General features: G+C 41.8%; 1 protein-coding gene across 1 annotated transcript in view; it reads right to left on the reverse strand.

The window, feature by feature from the left end:
* The window catches only part of TANGO6 (transport and golgi organization 6 homolog), a 182,841-nt gene that overhangs the window by 71,697 nt on the left and 87,625 nt on the right, over nt 1-23,519 (reverse strand). Inside the window, exon 15 of the mRNA XM_044255839.1 lies at nt 2,923-3,063. Coding sequence (XP_044111774.1) covers nt 2,923-3,063 — 141 coding nt within the window. The remainder of the gene's footprint in view (nt 1-2,922; nt 3,064-23,519) is intronic.

A 23,519-nucleotide genomic window follows, 5' to 3' on the forward strand; every position in this document is an offset into this window, starting at 1 on the left:
CTTGTGATCTCTCTCTGTCAAATAAATAAATAAAATCTTTAAAAAATAATATTTAATAATAAATATTAAAGAAATTCTTCCTTGGAAATGATCATGAATCTGCACAAAGTTTAGCTACAAGAATATTCACCTTAATGTAATTCATAATAGCAAAAACTTGGAACAACCTGTAAGTTGGTCAGCTGAAAAAATTATGGTACATTCAAATGATATATCATGCAATCATTAAAAATTATAGAGGATGTGGAAAACGACCATGTTAATGACAGGAAAAAGATGCTTAATGACATGGGAGAATGTTCAGGATGTAACGGTATTTTCAGTAAGAGACTGGGTCTGGAGTCAGACTGTCTGGATTCAAATTCTGGATCCACCATTAATTGGCTGTGTGACATTGGGCAAATTAGTAACCCTCTCTGTACCTGTTTCTTAATGTGTAAAAAAATATAACCCCTATGAAGTAATTGATTAAGGCTATAATTATCAATGGTTACTTAAAGCCACAAGGAGGAAGGTTGATGGGGAAGTTTGTAACAGATGTACCTGACTGGAAACACCACTAATCAATCTCAACATCAGTAAAGTGAGATAAGCAGACATTATGTGTCTCCTACTGTGACACAACAGGAAATACAGTATACACCATGCCTAGGAAGTATTCTTACTCTCCAGATTTGAACTGAATTTACCCAAGTATCTAGATCCCTTAGCATACCATAAATATGGAGATTTAATTCCATTAAAATGAGGTTCAAGAACAATCTAAAGAAACTGATGGTGGTAAAAAGTCAGAAAAGTGCTTACCTCTGGGACAGGTATAGACTAGGAAAGGACAAAAGGAAATTTTATGGGTTACTAGAAGTTTTCTATATTGACATGAGTGTACTGTATATATTCTCTGCTCTGTCTATGTGATTGCTTGGTTTTTAAAAACGGAAAGAAGAAAAGCTTCTGCTTTTCTCCACGGTCTAGTGGTAAGAAGACAAGTAGGCACGGTTAGGGAACCAGACATGAGGCCAAGAGAAAGCAGCAGGATCCTGTGCCAGGCTCCCAACTGTGGGCCTTGTTCTTTGGGATTCCCTGCTGTTGCCAAGAAGAGCTGGAGGTGGGAAGAGAGCAAAGCTTGGCCCAAAGAAACTAGGGTACTTTTTGGGGAAGTCTTACAGAGTGGCTGTTTGCAAGGATTTCCACATCACTAGTAAACTAAGTATACTGGCTGTGTTGTAAAAGTGGGCTTTAATTTGCACTTAAGGGATTTCAACACAACACCTCACCTATGCACTTGGACACATTGGTAATGTGAATTAGAAATTAGCAGTTAAGGGGCGCCTGGGTGGCTCAGTGGGTTAAAGCCTCTGCCTTCGGCTCAGGTCATGCTCCCAGGGTCCTGGGATTGAGCCCCACATCAGGCTCTCTGCTCTGCAGGGAGCCTGCTTCCTCCCCTCTCTCTGCCTGCCTCTCTGCCTACTTGTGATCTCTCTCTCTCTGTCAAATAAATGGATGGGGTCTTTAAAAAAAAAAAAAAAAAAAACAAAGAAAGAAATTAGCAGTTAAGAGAATAAATGAAACCAGATGGGATCTGGGATTGGAAGGGAGAAAACCATAAGAGACTCTTAATCTCACAAAACAAATTGAGGGTTGCTGGGGGGGAAGGGAGTCGGGAGAGGATGGTGGGGTTACGGACATTGCAGAGGGTATGTATGGGCTATGGTGAGTGCTGTGAAGTGTGTAAACCTGGCGATTCACAGACCTGTACCTCTGGGGCTAAAAATACATTATATATTTATAAAAAATAATTTTTTTTTTAATTTTTAAAAATTAAAAAAAGTAATTAAAAAAAAAAGAAATTAGCAGTTACAGTTAAGGCAATGTCTTATGGCTGGCTGCTTGGAAATGTAGGCTACAGAAACATTAGAACTTTGAGAATTGATGGAGTTCACTTTGAAATGCCAGAAGACTGTTTTGGAAATCGGGCTAATTATAGGGACATGTAAAGTTACTGGGACCAAGCCTCCAATGCATTGGGCTCCCCGCTCAGCGGGGTGTCTACTTCTCCCTCTTCCTCTGCCCCTCCCCCTGCTTGTGTGCTCATACTCTCTCAAAATCTTTAAAAAAATTAAAATATAAGAGAGCAATCTTTCTTCTTAGCAAAAAATAAAAATTTACTGAGCCTATATAGTGCACCCAATACTATTCTAAACATTAACTTATTTAATCCTTACAAAAAGCCATATGAGGGAAGTGCTATTTAATATCTTCACACTCTATCCTAGGACACTGAGAAATGTTCCCATGGTCACATGGCCAATAGCAGCCATTTGGGATTTGAACCCAGGCAGTGACTCAAGAGCTCATACGCTTACTACTCTGTTTATGTAGTCTGGAGCGACTTCCTTTGAGTTGGTGGGTTCGAATCTTGGCACCACTTTAGTTAGCAGCTGAATGAGTCTTGGACAAACTGCTGAAGGCCTCTGCACACAATTTTCTCATCTATAAAATGGGTCTAACAACAGCCTCTCTACAGGATCTGTTGGGAATATTAGATGGATTTTATATGCAGACAACCTAGCACACAGTAGCCATTCAACAAGAGTTAGCACTATTCCTTCCCTGTCTGACATTCCTCTTCTTTTTATGCTCACTGCTGCTCAGCAAGTGTGAAACTTCTCATTCCAGCTCCAATGAAAGTCAGGTCCCAGCATAGCTCAAGAGAGGAGACCAAGCAGTGGTAGGAAGATGGGCACTACAGCTGCCAATCCCTTGAAAGGCATGTGGACATTTGCTAAATCCCTGAACAGGAAGTAGTTCATCTCATCCCTGAAACTATCCTCACCAAGCGAGCATAAGAAACCTCCAAGGTACACAGAGTTGGGTTCGAAAGCCACACTGCCCCCTCCCTTTTCCAGATGATGGAAAACTCACCTAAGGCTCTGACAATTCGCATCAGGACTTCCCCAACTTTCATTCTGGTCTCCGCTGTGTGCTTGTCTTGATCACTGTCATACTGAGCCAACAGGCCAAGCAAGATTTTCTCAGGGTATGCATCTGAGAGCAAGGCAACCCCTGGGATTAAAAATAAAAAGAAAGGATTCGTTATGATTTAAAGTTGGAAGGCATATAAACCCAGACAGCCTCTGATGAGATGAACACGGAGACACTTAAACCCATCCCTGTAATTCTACCAGGAAGGACTGCCCTTTATTTGGAATGACAACATAGTGCAAAGAACATCGGTCTGGGAGTTCAGACTACTGGATCTTTCTGGTCTCAGTCCTATATGAGCTCTAAGATCATTTCCAACACTGATTCTGTGATTTATGGAATCTAGAGTCTAAAAGCAGAGGCTAGATGATTACATATTGTGGCAGGAATTCACACAGCAGCAGGAGAAAACTGGATTAAATACCCTCTAGGGAGCCCTCCAAGTCTGAGACTCCAAGGTTCTCTGACTACCATCCTCCCTGCCAACATAGCAGCCGAAGCACGGTAGCACTTCCTGTCTCTGCGGCAGTTCTCTGTTCCAATATGAGTACTCTCTGTACAACTGTCAACGAGGAGAGTAATTTCCACAAGGAAATATCTTCAGAGGATTCTGGGCATGATCGGTGGAGACCCATGCTTATGGCTGAGTTCCCTGATCAGAAATGGGGAAGGTCCTGCTCTTGAGTCCATATTCCAAGGACAGTAGTAGACCCCCGCCTTATCTGCGGGGAATACGTTCCAAGACTCCCAGTGGATGCCTGAAACTGCAGATAGCTCCAAACACTCTATATTCTTTGTTTCTTTCCATACATACCTACCTATGACCAAGTTCAATTTATAAATGAGACTCAGTAAGAGATTAACAATAACGAATAACAAAATAGACAACTATATGTGAATGGGATCTTTCTCACTCTCAAAATACCGTATTGTACTCTACACACCCTTCTTGTGCTGACGTGAGATAATAAAATGCCTCCACGATGAGATGAAGTGAGGCGGATGACGGAGGCATTGTGACAGAGTGTTAGGTTACAACCGACCTTCTGGTGGTTAAGTCAGTCAGAAGGAGGCTTCTCTGCTTCCAGACCACAGGTGACCTCAGGTAACTGAGACTGTGGGCTGTGGAAAGCAGAATTGCAGGTAAGGGGGGACTGCTGTACTTGTTGACCCCTTCCGCCATCAAGTTAGTATCTCCGAGTTAGGTAATGATTGGAGCCCGGCCCCATATTGAGCAAACTTCACAGGGGTGGAGAGAGGAGGGGAGATAAGACCTAAGATGGAATCAGAAATAAAGATCCGGGTCTCAAAACGGTACTAATACAAGTTCTGTTACTTGGGTGGAACACATTACACACTTCTAAAGAATATCAAGAAGAAAAGAAAAACAAACAAGGGGAGGAAAAACTAACAAGGGCTTCAAAATATATGGGGGGAAAATGCTTCCTTTTACCACCTCTACCTCAGCTACTCTGGTCCATTATTTGCGGCCTGCTGCTTTTCTTCTCTTCCCCAAGAGTCTCTGTTGTTTTCCCCGATACCCTCACTGCAGCTGGAACCACCTGGTTAAAACAAGTCAGGCCCTAACATTCTTCTGTGCAAAGCCCTCAGTGGTTTCCCTTCTACCCTGAATATGAGCAACCCCACACCGCCCCCTGCCTTTGTTCGCCCTCTGACCTCATCTTTTACCATATCTTCTCCCTTGCTCACCGTCCTCAGCAATTCTGGTCTCCTCACTGTTCTTGGAGTAGACCAAGCTGCTTTGGGCCCATGGTCTTCTCTGGCATCCCCTCTGCCTAGGCTGCTCCTCCTCCAGGCAGGCTTACAGCTTGCTCCCCGAACCCCATCATGTCTCTGTTCAAGTATCACACTTATCACAAAGAACATAGAACACAGCAGCCTCCTTCCCCGACCAATCTTTAAAATCCCCTTCACCCTGCTTCACTTTTCTTCTCAGCACCTATTATTACCTGGCACGGTATCTAACAGTATGTGTTTATTTACTGACTGCTCTCCTCCTTAGAATGTAAACTTTACAAAGTTACGGATTGTTTTTTGTTGTTCTCTGCTGTAGCCTCAATGTCTAGTCGAGTGCCAGCACATAGCAGGTGCTCAGTACCTACTGTTCTACTCAGTATGTACTGTTCAATGAAGTCATAAAAAGGCTCAAAGATACAGTTCTGATATAAATCTCAGGAATTAAGCAAGAGAAGACAGGGAAGGAGTAACTGAAATGCTTAAGAGAGGAGGGGTGAGGGGACGGGTGAGCCTGGTGGTAGGCATTAAGGAGGGCACGGATTGCACGAAGCACTGGTATGGTGCATAAACAATGAATCTTGGAACACTGAAAAAATAAAATTTAAATTTAAAAAAAGTCCTCAATCATTTTTCATCTGAGTTTACCAATCTCCCATTTTATTTTTTTTTAACATTATATTTATTTATTTGACAGAGAGAGAGAGAGATCACAAGCAGACAGAGAGGCAGGCGGGGAGGTGGGGGAAGCAGGCTCCCTGCCGAGTAGAGAGCCCAATGTAGGGTTCGATCCCAGGACTTTGAGATCATGACCTGAGCCGAAGGAAGAGACTTAACCCACTGAACCACCGAGGCACCCCAAAATGTGATTTTTATTAATTAATGGTGTTGACACCTTTCTCTCACCTTTTCTTTTAACTTGACACTCATGCAGGCAAAGTCTACATACTATTCATACTATATTCTTTTTTTTTTTTTTAAGATTTATTTATTTATTTATTTGATGGGGCGCCTAGGTGGCTCAGTGGGTTAAAGACTCTGCTTTCGGCTCAGGTCATGATCCCAGAGTCCCGGGATCGAGCCCTGCATCAGACTCTCTGCTTGGCAGGGAACCTGCTTCCTCCTCTCTCTCTCTCTGCCTACTTTTGATCTCTGTCTGTCAAATAAATAAAATCTTTATTTAAAAAAAATTATTTATTTATTTGAGAGAGAGAGAAGAGGGGCAGAGGGAGAGAGAGAATCCTGAAGCAGACTCCCTGCTGAGCGCACAGCCAGATGGACGCTGTCTTGGATCTCAGAACCCCGGGATCATGATCTGTGCTGATAACAAGAGTCGGATGTTTAACCAACTGAGCCACCCAGGCACCCCTATTTTCTATGTTATAGGTTGTGATTCCATTGTATTATGACTCAGACAGGCACAAAGGCAGTACACCTGGTGAGGGCTGCACCTGTCTGCCTCTTTTTGACCTTCCCCACCCCAATCTTTTCATTGCTTCCAAAAAGCCTGGGAAGTCCCTGCATGTGGTCCTAAGCCACATCTTCCTTTATGTGGCCTCCAATTTTGTACAAGCAGAAGCTCTGCTCTTAAGGAAGTTTCAGACTATGGCAGAACCTGAATTAGACAGTTACCCTGTTGGCACAATGTGACCGTGCACTTGTAGTTAGCTCCATTATGCAAAATGATGGGGAAGTTCTTGGAGGTCCAAGGTGGAGTTAAAGATATTTTGCCATGGGGAGAATGTCTGTGGCTAACAGAAAGATAAATAAATTGTTTACTAAGGGAGAGAAAGGAAATAGCTTCCAAATCTTCCAAAAAGCGCAAAGCAAAAATGAATCAGTAGTTGGTAACTGGCGGGCTGGCAGCCATCGTATCGCTGACAACTGCAAGGCCTAGTGTATATCAGAGATCTGTGGCAATCAGAACTACTTTTCATCAGAAGTTCCCAAGTCAGAAATCTGGCAGATTTGTTTGCTTTTCGGAATATAGCTGTGATTTTATAATGGAGATTGGTGGGAAAATGGGATTTGGTTTATAAAACTTTGATCTATATCTAGCTTTTCTGAAAAACATTTAATTCTAAGTCCCTCCTACTGTCATTTATGCCTATTTTCTCTCATTAATCTTTAGCAGAAAATAGTTATTTACTTCTCACAACATATCCTGCTATATACATCAAAACTAAATGAGCTCTTGATTTCCTTTCTGTAGCAGACATACATTTTGGTTGCACACGGCATCTACTCTGTCTTCTGCTAGCAAAACCTGGTGGTCCTTTGGGAACTATCTCTTTCCTATCCTTAGTCTCTGTGGTGTGAGTGGAGCTAACTACCAGCTTTCTCCCCCTCCACGTGTAAACTCATATCCCAGGCTGGCCAGTTAGGACATTCTATCCCATGCCCACGCAATGATGGGCTCAGGACTGGGCAATGAGACTCAATTCTGGAGCTCACAGTGGAACTACTGGGAAAGAGAAAAAAAGCTTTTTCCCCACTCCCCTGTTGAAATTATTAGGCTGGAGCTGCCTGTGACCACTATGGGGAGAAAACCCACCCAAAAATAAAGTCAACACAGAAGAGGGTCAAGCCAAAAAAGGGAAGGAAATAAGGAAGAGACCTGATGTCATGCTTTGAACCACTGGATCCAACTGCATTTCCACCCATTAAACTCTCTGCATACATGAATCAAAAAAAAAAAAAATCCTTTTATGTATATGCCAGTTTGATTTTTTTTTTTCATCCAAAGGAATCCTAACACATTCTTCTTCAGATTAAAAAAATTTTTTTGAAATTTTTACTCACTTACGTACTTTTCCTATAATGCCAAACTTTTAATTCCACTAGGGAGCTTTAAATTCTTCCACTCCTGCATTAAAAGGTTGCCAATAGCAAAGCCCAGTTTCCTTGCTTCCCACAGTCCCATGTTAGCAATTGTTTATCTTCTTGATGGCCTTTTCCCCAAACTGCTGCCAAATGGCCCGCTCACTGTTTTGAGTTTTACCTTCTAGGATACAGCTGTTACCTAGGAGTTTATAAATCCCTAGAGGACAAGGGCAGCTCCCTCCTTACTCTTACACCAAAGCAGCAAAGAGAATCACATCCGATGGTTAAGACTGTGTAACAATCAAAGAGATGAAATTTTGTGCGGCTGTTTTTGCTTCATATTTGAAAATGAATTTTGACAATGAGGAAGCATGGCCATAACCTTCACATGACCCTTGGTCCCTCGCACTTGATAATTCCTTTGTAATTTAAAAGTGCGGTAATTTCTGGGTCAGCACAGGCTTCAAGGAAACATGACACATCAATCCCTTTGGCAAAAAGAACCAAATGACTGTGTGAGAAATACCTGTTCCTGCTCTGATCACAGGAAAATGACTACGTATTTCAAGATGTGGCATAAGAGATAAGTTGCACAGAAAGTAAAGGTGAACCTAAAACGGCCAAGGTTCACGAAAACATTCTGATCTGGATTTTCAGGCAAAGCATAGGATATAGGCAAATTAACTCAGGTGAAAAAAATATTAATAAAAGCACATTATGCATCAAAATAGAGACTGACAACTCTGTAAAACAACCATTTGTCTCCCCAAAAGACTTTCTTCACAAAGCTGGAGATGTATTCTAATCCCAGCAGCGTTGACTTCCAGATGATTCCTCAAAAAGGTGTTCAGTGATTCTGCAGACCTTCGTCAGAGGTCTAGGAGCCTAGGTGTAGTCTTCCTTACACAACGGTCTTGCACTGCAGGAAAGATAGTTTAACTCTTTGCTGACTGGCTCTATCCCAAGAACCTGCTAAGCCAATCTCCACTTTAAAACTAACCTGCCTTGTTCTCCTGGGCACGTAACAACCTATCTCCCAAAATACTCACATCAACCTGGAAAACCACATACTCCCTCAAACTTCTCAGGTATTTCTGCTGACAAAACTGTAAGAAACACAAAACTCCACATATTTTGTGGTTCCATTTACATGAAATGCCCAGAATAGGCAAATCAGAATAGACAGAAAGTAGATTTAGTGGTTACTTAGGGATACAGGAAGTAAGAGAAAATGGGAAGTGACTGCTAATGGATGTGGAGTTTCTTTCTGGAGCAATAAAAACCTTCCAAAATTGATTGTGGTAATGGGTACACACTCTGTGAACATACTAAAACCACTGAATTGTACAATTTAAATGAGTGAATTGGATGGTATGTGAAATATATCCCAAAAAGTTATTATTAAAAAAAATAAAAGCTTTTTCATATCTATCCATTTGGGTTTCTAGAATAGAAGGAAAAAGGAGAAAATAATATAGCTCATCTTAAATATAAAGGGAAATCCAGTGCCACAAACAAAAGTATCACCTTCCTTTTGTATTCAAATCTATTTTGGTTGCCCCTGTAGGGTGAGGGTGGACAGACAGCAAAGCAAAGGATTTTTTATCTGAATGGGGAGAAAGGTCAAGTACTTCACATTTCACAAAACCTAACATGTTTAAGAAAATATATTATGCTAAAATTCTAAGTTATATGTTAAGCCAGAAACTCTAGGAATTTGTCCTAGAAGCTATACTAGCACAAACAGAAAATTATTTACATACAAAATCATCACTGTAGTACTACTGGTAAAGAAAAGACTGGAAACAAATTAAATATTTATCAATAGAGGACTGATTAAGTTGTAGTCAGTCAAATAATGGGACAGAATGTATCCATTAAAAAAATAAAAAAGCATATAAAAAAATAAAAAAGCTTTTTAAGAACTGTTATGGAATACATTCTAAGATCTACTGTTAGGTATAACGCAAAGTCACAAACTATGTGTACAGAATTCAACTATTTCTATACAAAAGGGAAAAACAAAACTCATAAAATATTTCTGGAAGGATACACAAGAAACTCATGGTTTTGGTTGTTTCTGGGGAGGGAAATGGGGAAAGATATGAGAGAAGAAAGTTTTTCTTCTGTATCTTTTTGTACCTTTTGAACTTTGAACCAAGTGATGTATTATCTACCAAATATAAATTCTAAAAATGTAAGTTGAAAAAAGTCTGTGATAAAGGACGTGGCCTTTTAAAATAGACCATCCTCTTGTAGAGCCGAGAATGTAAAAAGAATTTGCAATCAAGTGTTGTAGAATGACCACAAATGTTTCTATTTTCTTCCTCTTGAACTACGAAAGTAACAACTGAGGAGTAAAAAGGGTATAAACCCAAAGACAAGAATAAAGAGAACAGGACAGGTGTCAAAGGCTGAGTCTGCGTAAAGAGAACGAAGATGGGACAACATAATGACACATATTCAATATGGCTGTTAAATCATTTGGAAGAAGTGAGCAATAATTACATAGAAAACTAAACAAAAGGATAAGGAAGACTGAACTAGGCTCAGCAATGAGTAATACCCAAATAGTCAACAGTAAATACAGCCTAATGAGGTAGCCCAAAATCGACGTGGAAATGGCAGGAGGGGAAGGACATGGGTGTGCATGTCTATATATATGTGTGCATGTGTTAAAATCCTCATCCAACATAGAGAAAATGAGTAGATAATGCCCAAAATATTTTTAAATTAAGAGAAAGATGGGATGCTTGGCTGGCTCAATCAGAGGAGATTGTGACTCTGGATCTCAGGGTTGTAGGTTCGAGCCCCGTGTTGGTGTAGAGATTACTTAAAAATAAAATCTTTAGGGATGCCTGGGTGGCTCAGTTGGTTAAGCAGCTGCCTTTGGCTCGGGTTGTGATCCCAGAGTCCTGGGATGGAGTCCCACATCGGGCTCCTTGCTCCGCAGGGAGTCTGCTTCTCCCTCTGCCTCTGCCTGCCTCTCTGTCTGCCTGTGCTCGCTCTCTCTCCCTCTGTCTCTGACAAATAAATAAATAAAATCTTTTTAAAAATAAATAAATAAATAAAGTCTTTAAAGAAAAAAAAAAAAAAAGAAATACGTGTGAACATTCTATTTATAAATGGGAAGGTAATCACTAGAAGAAAGTATTTAAAAAGGGGTGGGAAAGGAATGGTTATCTTTGGGGACTGGAACAGTGAGGGGGAAGAAGCCAGGCAGGAGATAAGCTTTTTGACTCATTACAAACTATGTTCAAAGTAATTAATGAAAGTAAGTTTATTTTAAAAACTAGAAAGAAGATAAAAAGCATATTAATGTACAGAGGAAGCACAGTGAAAGAACAGTGATGCGTAAGAGAAGAGGTCAGGCACAGGAGACTTTTCCTTTGATTACAAAAGAATCCTCACCGATCTGTACCTGTCCTCTCTTGCAGCTTGATGACCCAAAGATACGAAAGGCTAAAACCTGAAGAGAAGGAAAATACCCTTCCTTAGCAGGGTACTTCAGTTGTTACACTTGAGACCTTTCATTATGATGAAAGCCAACAATAATTTCAGCTCCAAGAATCCAGGAAGTTGCACAAACTGGGGAAGTTGGTTATTAAATCAAGGAAGTGTGGGGAATTCAACTGGATGGCTGGTCTGTCTTTGTAATTACAGTAAATGGCAATGTGTCTAGATGCCAATTTGACGTTAAGTTTCTCTACAGCTCCAAAGCTGTGCTAAGTGTGGACAAGCCCCAACAAATTTATAAAGATTCAATATGAGTGAGTGTTATGCAGGCCTGAAGAAAAAACAGGGTTAGACTAATAAACTGTCACAGTTAACAGCTAAAGATCTGGGAGAGCCATACCTAGGGTTTATCTCTTTTTTTTTTTTTTTAATTTTTAATTTTTTAAAATTTATTTTAATTTTTATTCTTTTAAAGAGATTTTTATTTATTTATTTGACAGAGAGAGATCACAAGTAGGCAGAGATGGAGGCAGAAAGAGAAAGAGAGAGAGGGAAGCAGGCTCCCTCCTGAGCAGAGAGCCCGATGTGGGACTTGATCCCAGGACTCTGAGATCGTGACCCAAGCCGAAGGCAGCAGCTTAACCCACTGAGTCACCCAGGCGCCCTATTTTTTTTAAGATTTTATTTATTTATTTGACAGACCAAGATCACAAGTAGGCAGAGAGGCAGGCAGAGAGAGAAAGGAGGAAGCAGGCTCCACACAGAGCAGAGAGCCTGATGTGGGGCTCAATCCCAGGACCCTGGGATCATGACCTGAGCCAAAGGTAGAGGCTTTAACCCACTGAGCCACCCAGGCGCCCCCTAGGGTTTATCTCTTTAAGTCAGGATCAAAATAATACATTCGAAGTGTGCCTGCGTGGCGTAGCCAGTTAATCATCCGGCTCAGGTCATGATCTCAGGGCCGTGAGATCGAGCCCCATGTCAGGCTCAGCATGGAGTCTGCTTAAGACTCTCTCTCCCTCTACCCTCCATGCTCTTGCTTGCTCTAATAAATCAATAAATCTTTAAATAATAAATTCAAATACTAAAATAATGCCAATGTGTTTTGCTTAAATTGTTCTCTATTTCCCGTTTTTGAGGGGAAATGTTAAAAGGAGTGCATCTCTATTTGCTCATAGTTAACTATACTTGCTGGAAACCAGGTGGATCACAAATTATTATTACAATAAACAAATACCTAATAGCAAAGATGGTAGTAACATTCCGAATATTTACTGAGTATTTTCAACATGCCAGACTGTTCTAAGCAATTTTAATGCATTCATCCATTTAATGCTCCCAAGAGTCCTTTCAAGTAGGTATTATTATTATCCCTAATTTTATGAAAGGAGAAGCTAAGGAACACATGGGTGAAAAATATGACCCACGATATTTGGCACATGGCTGAGCATAAGTGCAAACCTGCACTCGGCTATGCTGTGGGCCCCCCAGCAGCCGTGCCTGGGAGAAAGTAACTGCTGGAATAATACTAGCTTTGCAAATCCTAACCCCAAAGATAGCAGACCTTACATTGTCAAGTATATGAAACGGCCTTACTCCATAAAATATATTTTTTACTGAACTCCAAGGTCAGAGGAAAGAGAGGCACTCTGTACTCTGCATCCCATAAGAGAAAGGCCAGAATTCTCTAGACTCTAGTGAGTCTAGTGGGGCTTCATAGGGACTGCTTCATTCCTACTCAGTATCTTTATTTAGCCTGTCACAAAGGGAGGTGAGTGATGTTAATGAAATTCACAAATGATTCTAACTCGAGATGCTGCTGACATTAGTGGTGACTGAGGAGCTGTACAAAAGGAAATTGAGAACTTGGATTTTCAGGAGTTCCAGTTTTTAACCAGTGATCCTCACACATCTCCATTCTACTCGATACTGAAAGCCCCCTAGATCTCTTATTCTACCCTCCCCAAATGCGCAAAATCCAAAATATCCCTCAAAAGCTTAGAGTCCACCTTGTCAGAGCTGCCTCTATCAAACTCCCGTGGCGATAGAGAGGAAGGGGTAAGGAAGAGAACGGAGGAAAACGGAGCCTCCAGAAGCCACCACCATCCAGGGTTCTGTTCTATGTGCAGAAACACGAACAAAGCTGCCTGAATACTGGCTGAAGGCAGAAGTGAGGAAGGAAGGACAGGAAAACAGCAATTACCTCTGCTTTCGGGGTAATCACTGCCCTACGCATTCCAAGAAACCCACATTTCAGCTGTTCCGGGGTGAGAACTAAAGAAGCAGGATGTCATTCATTTAATTCTCTTTATGTAGCTTTCCAAGAGTAAAAAAGGACATTAACATTCTCTTTACATTTTTTTAAGATTTTTATTTGAGAGAGAGAGAGAGCACAGGACAGAGCAAGAGCGCACAAGCAGGGTTGGAGGGAGGAGAGTGGCAGGCAGAGGCAGAAGGAGAAGCAGGCTCCCTGCTGAGCAGGGACCCCCCCCCCACCCACCCCCACCCCGGGCTTGGGACTCAATCCCAGGACCCGGGGATCATGACCTGAGCTGAAAGGCAGACGTTTAACCAACTGAGCCACCTGGGTGTCCCAACTTTCTCTTTACGATATCAAACATTTACTGGTTAAAAAAGAAAAAAGGGCCTTCCAATTTCCCATAAAATAGTGAGTAGTTCTCTATTAGCTGACTCTTGATAAGAAAATAAAACTCTTTACATCTCCTAAAGACCCCAAGATGGGTGGTCCTGGTGGGAGGAATACAAACTAAACTGCAGACTCATTTTTGCCAAAGTTTTCTACCGGCATTTCACCCAAGCACATGCGGAGAGAAGCTGCAGAATCAGCAGAGCGGACTGATGCATCAGGTTCTCCTTCGTCTGAGGGAGCCAAAGCCTCCCCGGGGAGTTGTCACCGGGCCTGCAGCTCCAACAAGACAGGGCTGATCCTTCCTGTTCTCCGGTGTCTCGGGGCTAGGAGACTTGCTCTGCGCTTTGGGCACCAAGCAGTGACACAGGCGAGACACCAACGCTAATGAAATTGCTCCTTTTTTCCTGCGTTAAGCCTAGCGCAAGCCCTGATGAGAGGATTAGGCGAGTCTCTGTGATTGGCACTCCAGGCTAGGACTTGCTTAGAAAGTTGTCTGTTGTCAAGTCAGTAACCGTGACATGCAGGGCTTAAACTGTAGTTTCATATGGAAACCAGGAAGAGCTACTATACATTTCACCCAAAGTGCCCCTTCTCCCCTGATAAAGGCACATACACACACAAACACTCCGCCTATAAACCTAGGCATGGGCCTTCTAGGAGTCCACACAGCCCCCAGTTAAAATCCCCATGCTAAGTAGGGCACCCAGAAAGAGGAAAGGAGAAACCTTTAAAAAATTTGCTTGCACAATCAGAAGAACGTTTCTTATTACCCCGGTGGCATAAATAATACATGGTCACACTGAAAGATTCAAATACTAGAGAAAAGCAAAAGAAGAAAGTAAAATAAAAATCACCTTTGGGAGGTATGGGAGCATTGAGGACTTAAGGGGAGAGAATCTCTCTTTAAGATAATGAAGATGATGTAAAATTAATTGCGGTAATAGATGCACAACTCTGTGTGTATACTAACAGCTATTGTATTTTACACTTAAAAAGGGCATACTGTATAGTATACGAATCATATTCCAGGTAAGCAGTTTTTTTTTTTTTAAGTCACCTGAAATCAACACGAACATTTTCACGCCCTCATTCATACACCATTTCCTAAGTCACGCACACACACATACACACACATACACACACTCTCTCTCACACAGTTTTTATTGTGGACAACTTCATTTTAACAGCTTTCTTTTTAAAGGGAGGATGGAGGGGCCCCTGGGTGGCTCAGTCAGTTAAGCGTCTGCTTTCAGATCGGGTCATGATCCAGGGTCCTGGGATCGAGTTGGAGTCCGCTTCTTCCTCTGCCTCGGCCTGTCTCCCTCCCACTTGTGCACTCTCTCTCTGAAATAAATATTTTTTTTAAGAAAGGGAGGATGGGGGAGTTTATCACCCCAGATGACATCACTTTTACACTAGGTAACTTGAGGTGGTTCAACAATAACACTGAACACTTCAATAGTAATATTATAAGTAATAGCAATAAGGATGATAGAAAAAGGATTTCTTTCAAATTTTACTTCAGTTAAAAACACGGAGATAGGGAGGCGTCTGGCTGGCTAGGTCAGTGGAGGATAGACTCTTGATCTCATTGTCATGAGTTCAAGCCCCACATGGGTATAGAGATTACTCAAAACAAAACAAAACAAAACAAAAAAAACTTAAAAAAGGTGGCAAGAGGCACCTGGGTGGCTCAGTTGATTAAGCCACTGCTATCAGCTTAGGTCATGATCCCGGGGTCCTGTGATCGAGCCCACGTTGGGCTCCTTGCTCAGCAGGGAGCCTGCTTCTCCTTCTCCCTCTACTTGCTACTCTGCCTGCCTGTGCTCTCTCTCTGCCAAATAAATAAATAAAATTTATTTAAAAAGGTGGGGGGAGAGGAGTAAAAAAACAAACAAACAAAAATCCCAAACCTAAATCAGTTATGTAAGAATATATAGAAGTACTCTGCAGCTATGGCATAAACCATGTTTGGAAAACATCTTTAAATAAAGGCAATGGAAAAAATTCTTTCATGCATTCACCTATTAATAGAGTATGTACTATGTGCCAGATACTGTTACTAAGTGATACAAATATAATAGGACAGTGCCTGTCTAGAGAAAGAGACAAATTAGCCAATGATTATGAGACAGTGCGGTTGAGGGGCACCTGGGTGGTTCAGTCACTGTCTGTCTGTCTTTGGCTCAGAGAGCCTGCTTCTCCCTCTGCCACTTTCCCTACTAGTGCTCTCTCTCAATCTCAAAAAAAAAAAAAAAAGTGTGGTAGATAGTGCGAGTTAGGAATAATGAGAGCTTAGGGAGGGAGGAGTCAAAAAAGGGTATAGGGCAGGGTAGAGCTTGCTGGAGAACGAGCAGGAAAGCTGTGCCGCAGAAGGCACTAGGTCCTGCAACTCTGAGCTACGTCTGGGCCCAAGAACTAACAGTATAATTATTCAGTGTGGAAAAAGTTCTAGAGAAGTTTTAGCTAGAACCACACTAGACACCCACCCCCTACTTATGTCTTAGCGTAGATTCCCCAAACAGAAATAACTGGCTCCAAAGGCATGAACATTTCAAAGCGACATTGCAAAAATGTCCCCATTAGTTTTCCCACCAAGAGCGACCAAGGGTGCCTCGGTGAGCACTGGGTAGTCTCATTTAAAAGACAAAACCGTGTTTTTTGAAATGTCATACATTTAATTATTATTTTAATCTACCTTTCTTTGCTTATTAGAAAAGTCAAATATTTTACCAAAATTATATTAGTTTTATTCCTCCACCATGAATCGCCTATTTATTTTTATCCATTTATGTACTGGATATTTTCATCAATCTCTATGAGTTCTTTATATAGTGAAGGCATTAACTGTTTGCTTGTCCCTCCTGTAAGAAACAGGTTTACTGAGATAGAATTCCCATGCCATTAAATTCATGATTTTATTTATTTATTTTTAAGATTTCATTTATTTATTTGATAGACAGAGATCATAAGTAGGCAGAGAGGCAGGCAGAGAGAGAGGAGGAAGCAGGAGCCCCGCTGAGCAGAGAGCCTGATGCAGGACTCGATCCCAGGACCCTGGGATCATGACCTGAGCCGAAGGCAGAGTCTTTAACCCACTGAGCCACCCAGGTGACCCAAATTCACCATTTTAATGTGTGCAATTCAGTAGTCTTCACTATATTCATGTAGCTGTGCAACCAGCATCACTATTTAATTCCAGAACATCTGTATTACCGCGAAAAGAAACCTCCTACCTGTTAGCAGCCATTTTCTTCACCAGCTCTAGGTGACCTCAAATCTACTTTCTGTCTTTGAAGAATGATGCTTGTCCTTTTTGTTGCCAATTTTTCTGTATTATATTTTGCATTTTAATAAGGCTGTTTTTGACATCAATGAGTTTTAAACTTCTAAGAGACCAAATCCATTAATCTTTCCTTTTTGACTTCTCCATCAGAGACTAAATATCATCTCTCTGTGATACACCCAGCCTAATTTTTTCCTTCCTACTTTCTGGTTCATTAATTCTCTCTTCAGGTGTGTCTGTTGTAAAACCCATCCACTGAGTTTTTAATTTTACTTATTCTATCTTTTTATTTTCAGACATTCTATTTGTTTTTGTTTTTGTTTTCCCAAATCCGCTGTATCAGTTTTGGTTGTTTCCTATCCCTGAAGACATTTTCAAGTTTGTCTTGCATTTCTTTTACTATCCTAAACCTGGTTACTTCTTAATTCGTGTGTAACGATTTTTTTTTTTTTTAAATAATGATTTTTTTTTAAGAGTTTATTTATTTATTTGACAGAGAGAAATCACAAGTAGATGGAGAGTCAGGCAGAGAGAGAGAGAGGGAAGCAGGCTCCCTGCTGAGCAGAGAGCCCGATGCGGGACTCGATCCCAGGACCCTGAGATCATGACCTGAGCCGAAGGCAGCAGCTTAACCCACTGAGCCACCCAGGCGCCCCGTGTGTAACGATTCTAATACCTAAAATCTTCTGGGATCTGGGATGCCTAGGTGGCACAGCCATTTAAGCATCTGCCTTCAGGTCAGGTTATGATTCTGGGGTCAACAATTCCCAAGTCAGCCTCCCTGCTCAGTGGGAAGTCTGCTTCTCCCTCTGCCCTGTGCCAACCCCACCTTCTTCTCTCTCATTCTCTCAAATAAATGAAATTTTTAAATAAATACAATAAGAACTTCTGGGATCTTGTTTCCTTGTGCTTGGGTATTCTGTGACTATGTACTGATTACTGTTCATAAAGAAATGTAAAATAATTATTATGAGGAGTGAATGGGGAGTTACTGCTTAACGGTTATAGACTTCTGTTTGGGGTGATGAAAATGTTTTGGAGGGGTGCCTGGATGGCTCAGTCAGTTAAGCGACCAACTCTTGGCTTCTGCTCAGGTCATGATCTTGGGGTGAGGGGTTCAAGACCTGTACTAGACTCTGCATTCAGCAGGAAGTCTGTTTTGGATTTTCTCTCTCCTCTCTCTGCCCCTCCACCCACTCATGCATGTGCATGCTCACTCTCGCTCTCTCTCACTTTCCCTCAAATAAATGAATTTTTTAAAAATTTTGGAAACAGATAGTTATGATACAACATTGTGGGTATATATGGTTAAAAGAGCAAATTTTATGTTATATATATTACCATGATAAAAATGTTTTATTACTAAAAAATTAAAAAATAAAAAGAAATTATTGGGGGGGGTTTCTTTGGGGTCTAGGATGAAGTGCCTTCCTCCATAGGAGATATCATTTTGTTTCTACAAGATACACACATATATTACCACTACAGAAATTTTAAACTCTGCAGCGTCTGGGTGGCTCAGTTGGTTAGGCATATGACTCTTGATTTTGGCTCAGGTCAAGATCTCAGGGTCAGGAGATCAAGCCCTGTGGCGGACTCCAATCTGGACATGGAGCCTACTTTTTTTTTTTTTTTTAAAGATTTTATTTATTTATTTGACAGAGAGAGATTACAAGTAGGCAGAGAGGCAGGCAGAGAGAGAGAGGAGGAAGCAGGCTCCCCGCTGAGCAGAGAGCCGGATGTGGGACTCGATCCCAGGACCCTGAGATCATGACCTGAGCCGAAGGCAGCGGCTTAACCCACTGAGCCACCCAGGTGCTCTGGAGCCTACTTTTAAATGCAAATTTGCAGAAGATGTAGTCTATTCAGTGATTACATCCAGGGCCAGGTTTTCTTTCCTTCCTGCTTCCTCTACTTAGTGCCAAGACAATGCCCACTCCTCTGATCTGCCTGAAGGTGTATTTTTTTAAATAGATTTTTATTTATTTATTTATTTGACAGAGAAAGACACGGTGAGAGAGGGAACACAAGGAGGGGGAGTGGGAAAGGGAGAAGCAGACTTCCCCCTGAGCAGGGAGCCCAATGTGGGGCTCGATCCCAGGACTCTGGGATCACGACCTGAGCCAAAGGCAGACACTTAACAACTGACCCAACCAGGTGCCCCCGCAAAGGTGTATTTATTTGGGGTCTAAGCTTAAAGTTGGAGGTCTTCTATTACACTCCCCACTTCAAGTTGGGTTTGGGCCTTCATCTCTGCAACTCGCCCTTCAAAGCCTAGAAACTCACAGCTTAATTCCATCAAACGCCTTGAGGGAAAGTGAAGGTTCTTATGATCAGCTTACCTTTCACGATCCTGTCTTTTTCTTAAGATGTTGGTTTGGGCACATCTGTGCTTTCTTGTTCATTCTTTAATGCTTTTTAAATATTTTAAATGTTACCCTACATAATGATTGTTTTCAGCTGACTTGTCTTGTCATTATCAGAAATGGAAGGCATAAATACATTTTCTTCTGGGTTTTGCCAACTTTGATTTTAAAATGTAATGTCTTAATTCACCTGACAAATACGGTACATGTTGAGGTTTCTTTGTTATTAGTAATGGTTAGCATATCGTATTTTCCATAAATGGTTATCCTACGAAAGCATCTTCACTCCTGAGGACCCCCCCCCTTTAAACTGCTGTCTCACTGAGCTTAACGTGAATTGAAGTTATTTTCACATTTTATAATTTTTGACCCACTGACCTAACCGATCCTCTCAGCAACCTAATAAGTGTTACATGTCTCGGCTCCTAATACATGCCGCTGAGAGATCAAACATGCTGTGCCACTAGAGAAGCACAGTTAAGAGAAGAGCAGGGTGGCTCTCTGAGCTGTCATTTTCCTTGTCTGTCCTTGTTACGAACAGCATCTGGACAGACACATCCGGATGAAATTTTGCTACAAATTTAACCTTTTGGTTGCTGAATTGTAAGGTAAGAAACAATGAACATGTTCAATTTCATCTGATTAGAATTCTCAGAATTAATAATTTTTCAAACTGAATCTCTTTATAAACTAAATATAGAAAAGTTATTATTATGGTCTGGTTTCTAAGCAACCATTTCATTAAGAAAAGCTCCACTAGGGAAAAACATCTGTTTGTCAGTAAGGTTTCTGCTGTCATCATACGATTTCATAGTGAAAAAGCCATGGTCACCCTGTGCCTCAGTAATCCCCAGTTGTGAAAAGGTCAACAGGGGGTACTACAACAGGGGGAGCCATATGTTTCAATCTCTGCTAGTTCCGGAACCTCATTACCATGAAACAAGTCAGTTTTTCTCAACAGCCACATAATTTTAAAAACATGATCTTCTGATTATAAAAGCAATAAATTTTCATACCATAAAATGTGAAAAATACAAGAAAAAAAGGCATGAAGAAGAAAATAAAAATCACTTAAGTTTTCGACACCATATTAGATTTCATTTCAAAAATGGATTCTATTGCTAAAAAAAACTATTTGAAAACCACTGGCCACAATTAACTCCATGGGGGTTTTACCTTTTTCGTCTGCAATGAGGATGTTTTTCATAATGGTTAAGGGCTGTGTGCTGAAACAGAGCTTGGAGACAGACATTTGTTGTTGCTTTAAAAGCAACAGAACTGGGGCACCTGGGTGGCTCGGTTGGTTAAGGGCTGCCTTCGGCTCGGGTCAGGATCCCAGAGCCCTGGGATCGAGTCCCGCCTTGGGCCCCCAACTCCATGGGGAGTCTGCTTCTACCTCTGACCTCCCCTCTCATGCTCTCTCTCTCAAATAAATAAAATATTTTAAAAAAATAAATAAAAGCAACAGAACCTTGTTTTCACATGAAATCCTCAGAGGAGACTCAATGAAATAGAGAAGAAAGCAGAGTCCTCTAGTTAGAGTGGGGTTGCCTGGCGGCCTGAGCCCACCCAGCCTACCCCCTTCTTCACTGATCTTAGGGTCCTATACAACACAGGCACTCATGCGGGCCCTACTGCCTGCAGGCTCCTCCCAGGCACAGTACTGTGCCTTTGCTGTTCCCTCCGTCTGGGGCACTCTTCCCTCCCTTCTTTACTAGGCTCATTTGTAATCACCCACCAGACCTCAGCTTATAGGTCACCTTTTTCTTCCCCTCTCTGTCAGGTGAAATGTCCCTAACACAGGCTTTCATACCATGCTTAACTTTTTCTCCACAGCACCCACCAAAGCCACACTTCACCTCTGTTCATGTATGAGTGGATTGCTACCTGCCTCCCACCCTCTCCTCTCCTCCCCATCAACAAATGTAAATTCCATGAAGGTAGGGAATGACTTTCTCAGCAATGACTGAGCACAGCACCCTCACACACAGTACGTGCTCGATAAATATGAATGAATGAATAAATATCTTTTTTTTTGAATGAATAAACATCTTAAACCATTAAGAAAAAAAAGTCAATGGCCAAGGATATTTCACCATTCTTTTTGCCCTTATCTAAAATCAGGTTACTAATAATGGAAAATAGAAGTTGGACATCAAGTGCAAACCTGCTTTCAAAAACAGACTTCCCCTAAGAAAGAAAACTTTAGCAATCATGCCCTGGCAGGTGGACATGAGGAATGACCTAATTAGGTCTTTGGTAGCTCAGTGCCTGTGATCCATTCCCTGAGGCTCAATTCATTCCCAACGTTCCAGCTTCCTCAGGGACAGCAGAGACACCACTAGGACAGGAAAACCGAGTACAAAGGTCTAACGTAAGACTCTAAAGATGAGTTGCCAAAACCGTATGGACATCATTTACATGCACTTTTCCTAAGTACACTGCCCAAGATCTCGATGTGACCAAAGAAGAAGAAACTGATGCATCAATCAGTTAAAAACGTTAAACTTATGACTCAGCAACAAAATGAACTATGTCAGGGTTAATAAAAAATATAATTGGGCTTATTAAGTGTTCGTGAACAGTTTCAAGGATCATCTTAATCACATCTGGTGAGATTACGAACTTTAATTTGTATTTGAAATAAGGGGCACCCAGGTTGCGTGCTGTCTGGCATCAGAGGAGCAAGGCCAGGGCACCCCTCTAGCCGCTACCTCAGAGCGGTCCCGGTAAAACAGATGGATTCCTTCTAAGAGTCAAGAAAATCATACTTAAACATAAGTCTAAGGAGGAACTTGCTATTTTACCTGTGAGTTCTCTCACTACTCATCTTCCTTAACTTGCCTTCAAATTCCAACCTTCCTAAAGACAGGGTGGCTCCAGCGCAGAATTTAACTAGCTGTTCTGTAGAGAAAGTACTTACACCTTCTTAATAGCTTGTGAAGTTGACATCGAAACAACTGACTATCCCACAGTATCTCACAACTACCTTCTTGGTACTGAATCCTGCCTTTGTGACTGCTGACTTGCATGAATCGGAGGTAAATGAGCCCTGGAAACCAAAAAGTTAAGAAGTATTTACACGTGGGGCATCTGGGTGGCTCAGTGGGTAAAAGCCTCTGCCCTCAGCTTAGGTCATGATCCCAGAGTCCTGGGATTGAGCCCCGCATGGGGCTCTCTGCTCAGCAGGGAGCCTGCTTCCCCCTCTCTCCCTGCCTGCCTCTGCCTCCTTGTGATCTCTGTCTGTCAAATAAATAAATAAAATGTTAAGAAAAAAAAAAAAAAAAGAAGTATTTACACACTTAGCTGAAAATGTCAAGATCTACTGATTCCAGGGCTTCATTTATTTTCTGGGAGAGCAAACGCCATGATGATGAGAGAAAGGTGAGAAAACGGAATGGAGAGAGAAGGGAAGTCCAGAGGAGATAGAGAACTGGGCTCTGGAGTTGACTCCAGTCTCCATCCCTCAGTGGTTGGCCTTTCATTGGTAACAGCTTGGAACTTTGGTTTCTCTGTCTGAAAAACGGGGAGATGGAAGACATGGACTCACAGTGCTGTGGTGAGGAGCAAATGAGACAATGTAAGCTACATCTGATACGTACTGGCGCTCAATAAATCATGAGTGAAAACAAGAACAAAGGAAGGACAAGTAATAGCCATCTACAGGCATGAAACTCTCAAATCCAGAAAGCCCAGCACCAAGACATTACTGATGGGGTGCAACAGCAAGCCTTTCAAGGCTCCCTAGAGCCCACACAGAGCAGCTCGGATGCCCTGCCTGGGCATTCCAACAGCTTCCGCCTTCCCGTCCGATCCCACTCTTCCTCTTCACGCTCGCTTTGCTTCACTAACAACATGAACTGCTTATCTTCCTCTGTTCTTGCCCCGCTCCTGCACAGCCTCCTCCTGCCTCTGCTTTGCTCTCAGTCTGGACTCCCTCACCCTAGCTCCGCTCATCTAAATCCTGTCCATTCGTCCTTCAGAGTCCTAGGCGCTCCATGGAAACTACGGTTCTGAATTTTTAAAGCTTATTATTGTGTTTTTAAAAGTGCAGAATTCACGGCTTTTTTGGTGTATTCACAAGGTTGTGCAACGATCACCACTATCTAATTCCAAAACATTTTCATCCTCATTTCTGCTACCAGTCACTCCGAGCACGCCCCTTACCTCCCATCCTCTGGCAACCACCGGCTGATCTACT

This window comes from Neovison vison, chromosome 7 (genome assembly GCF_020171115.1).
Source record: "Neovison vison isolate M4711 chromosome 7, ASM_NN_V1, whole genome shotgun sequence".
NCBI classification, from domain to species: domain Eukaryota; kingdom Metazoa; phylum Chordata; class Mammalia; order Carnivora; family Mustelidae; genus Neogale; species Neogale vison.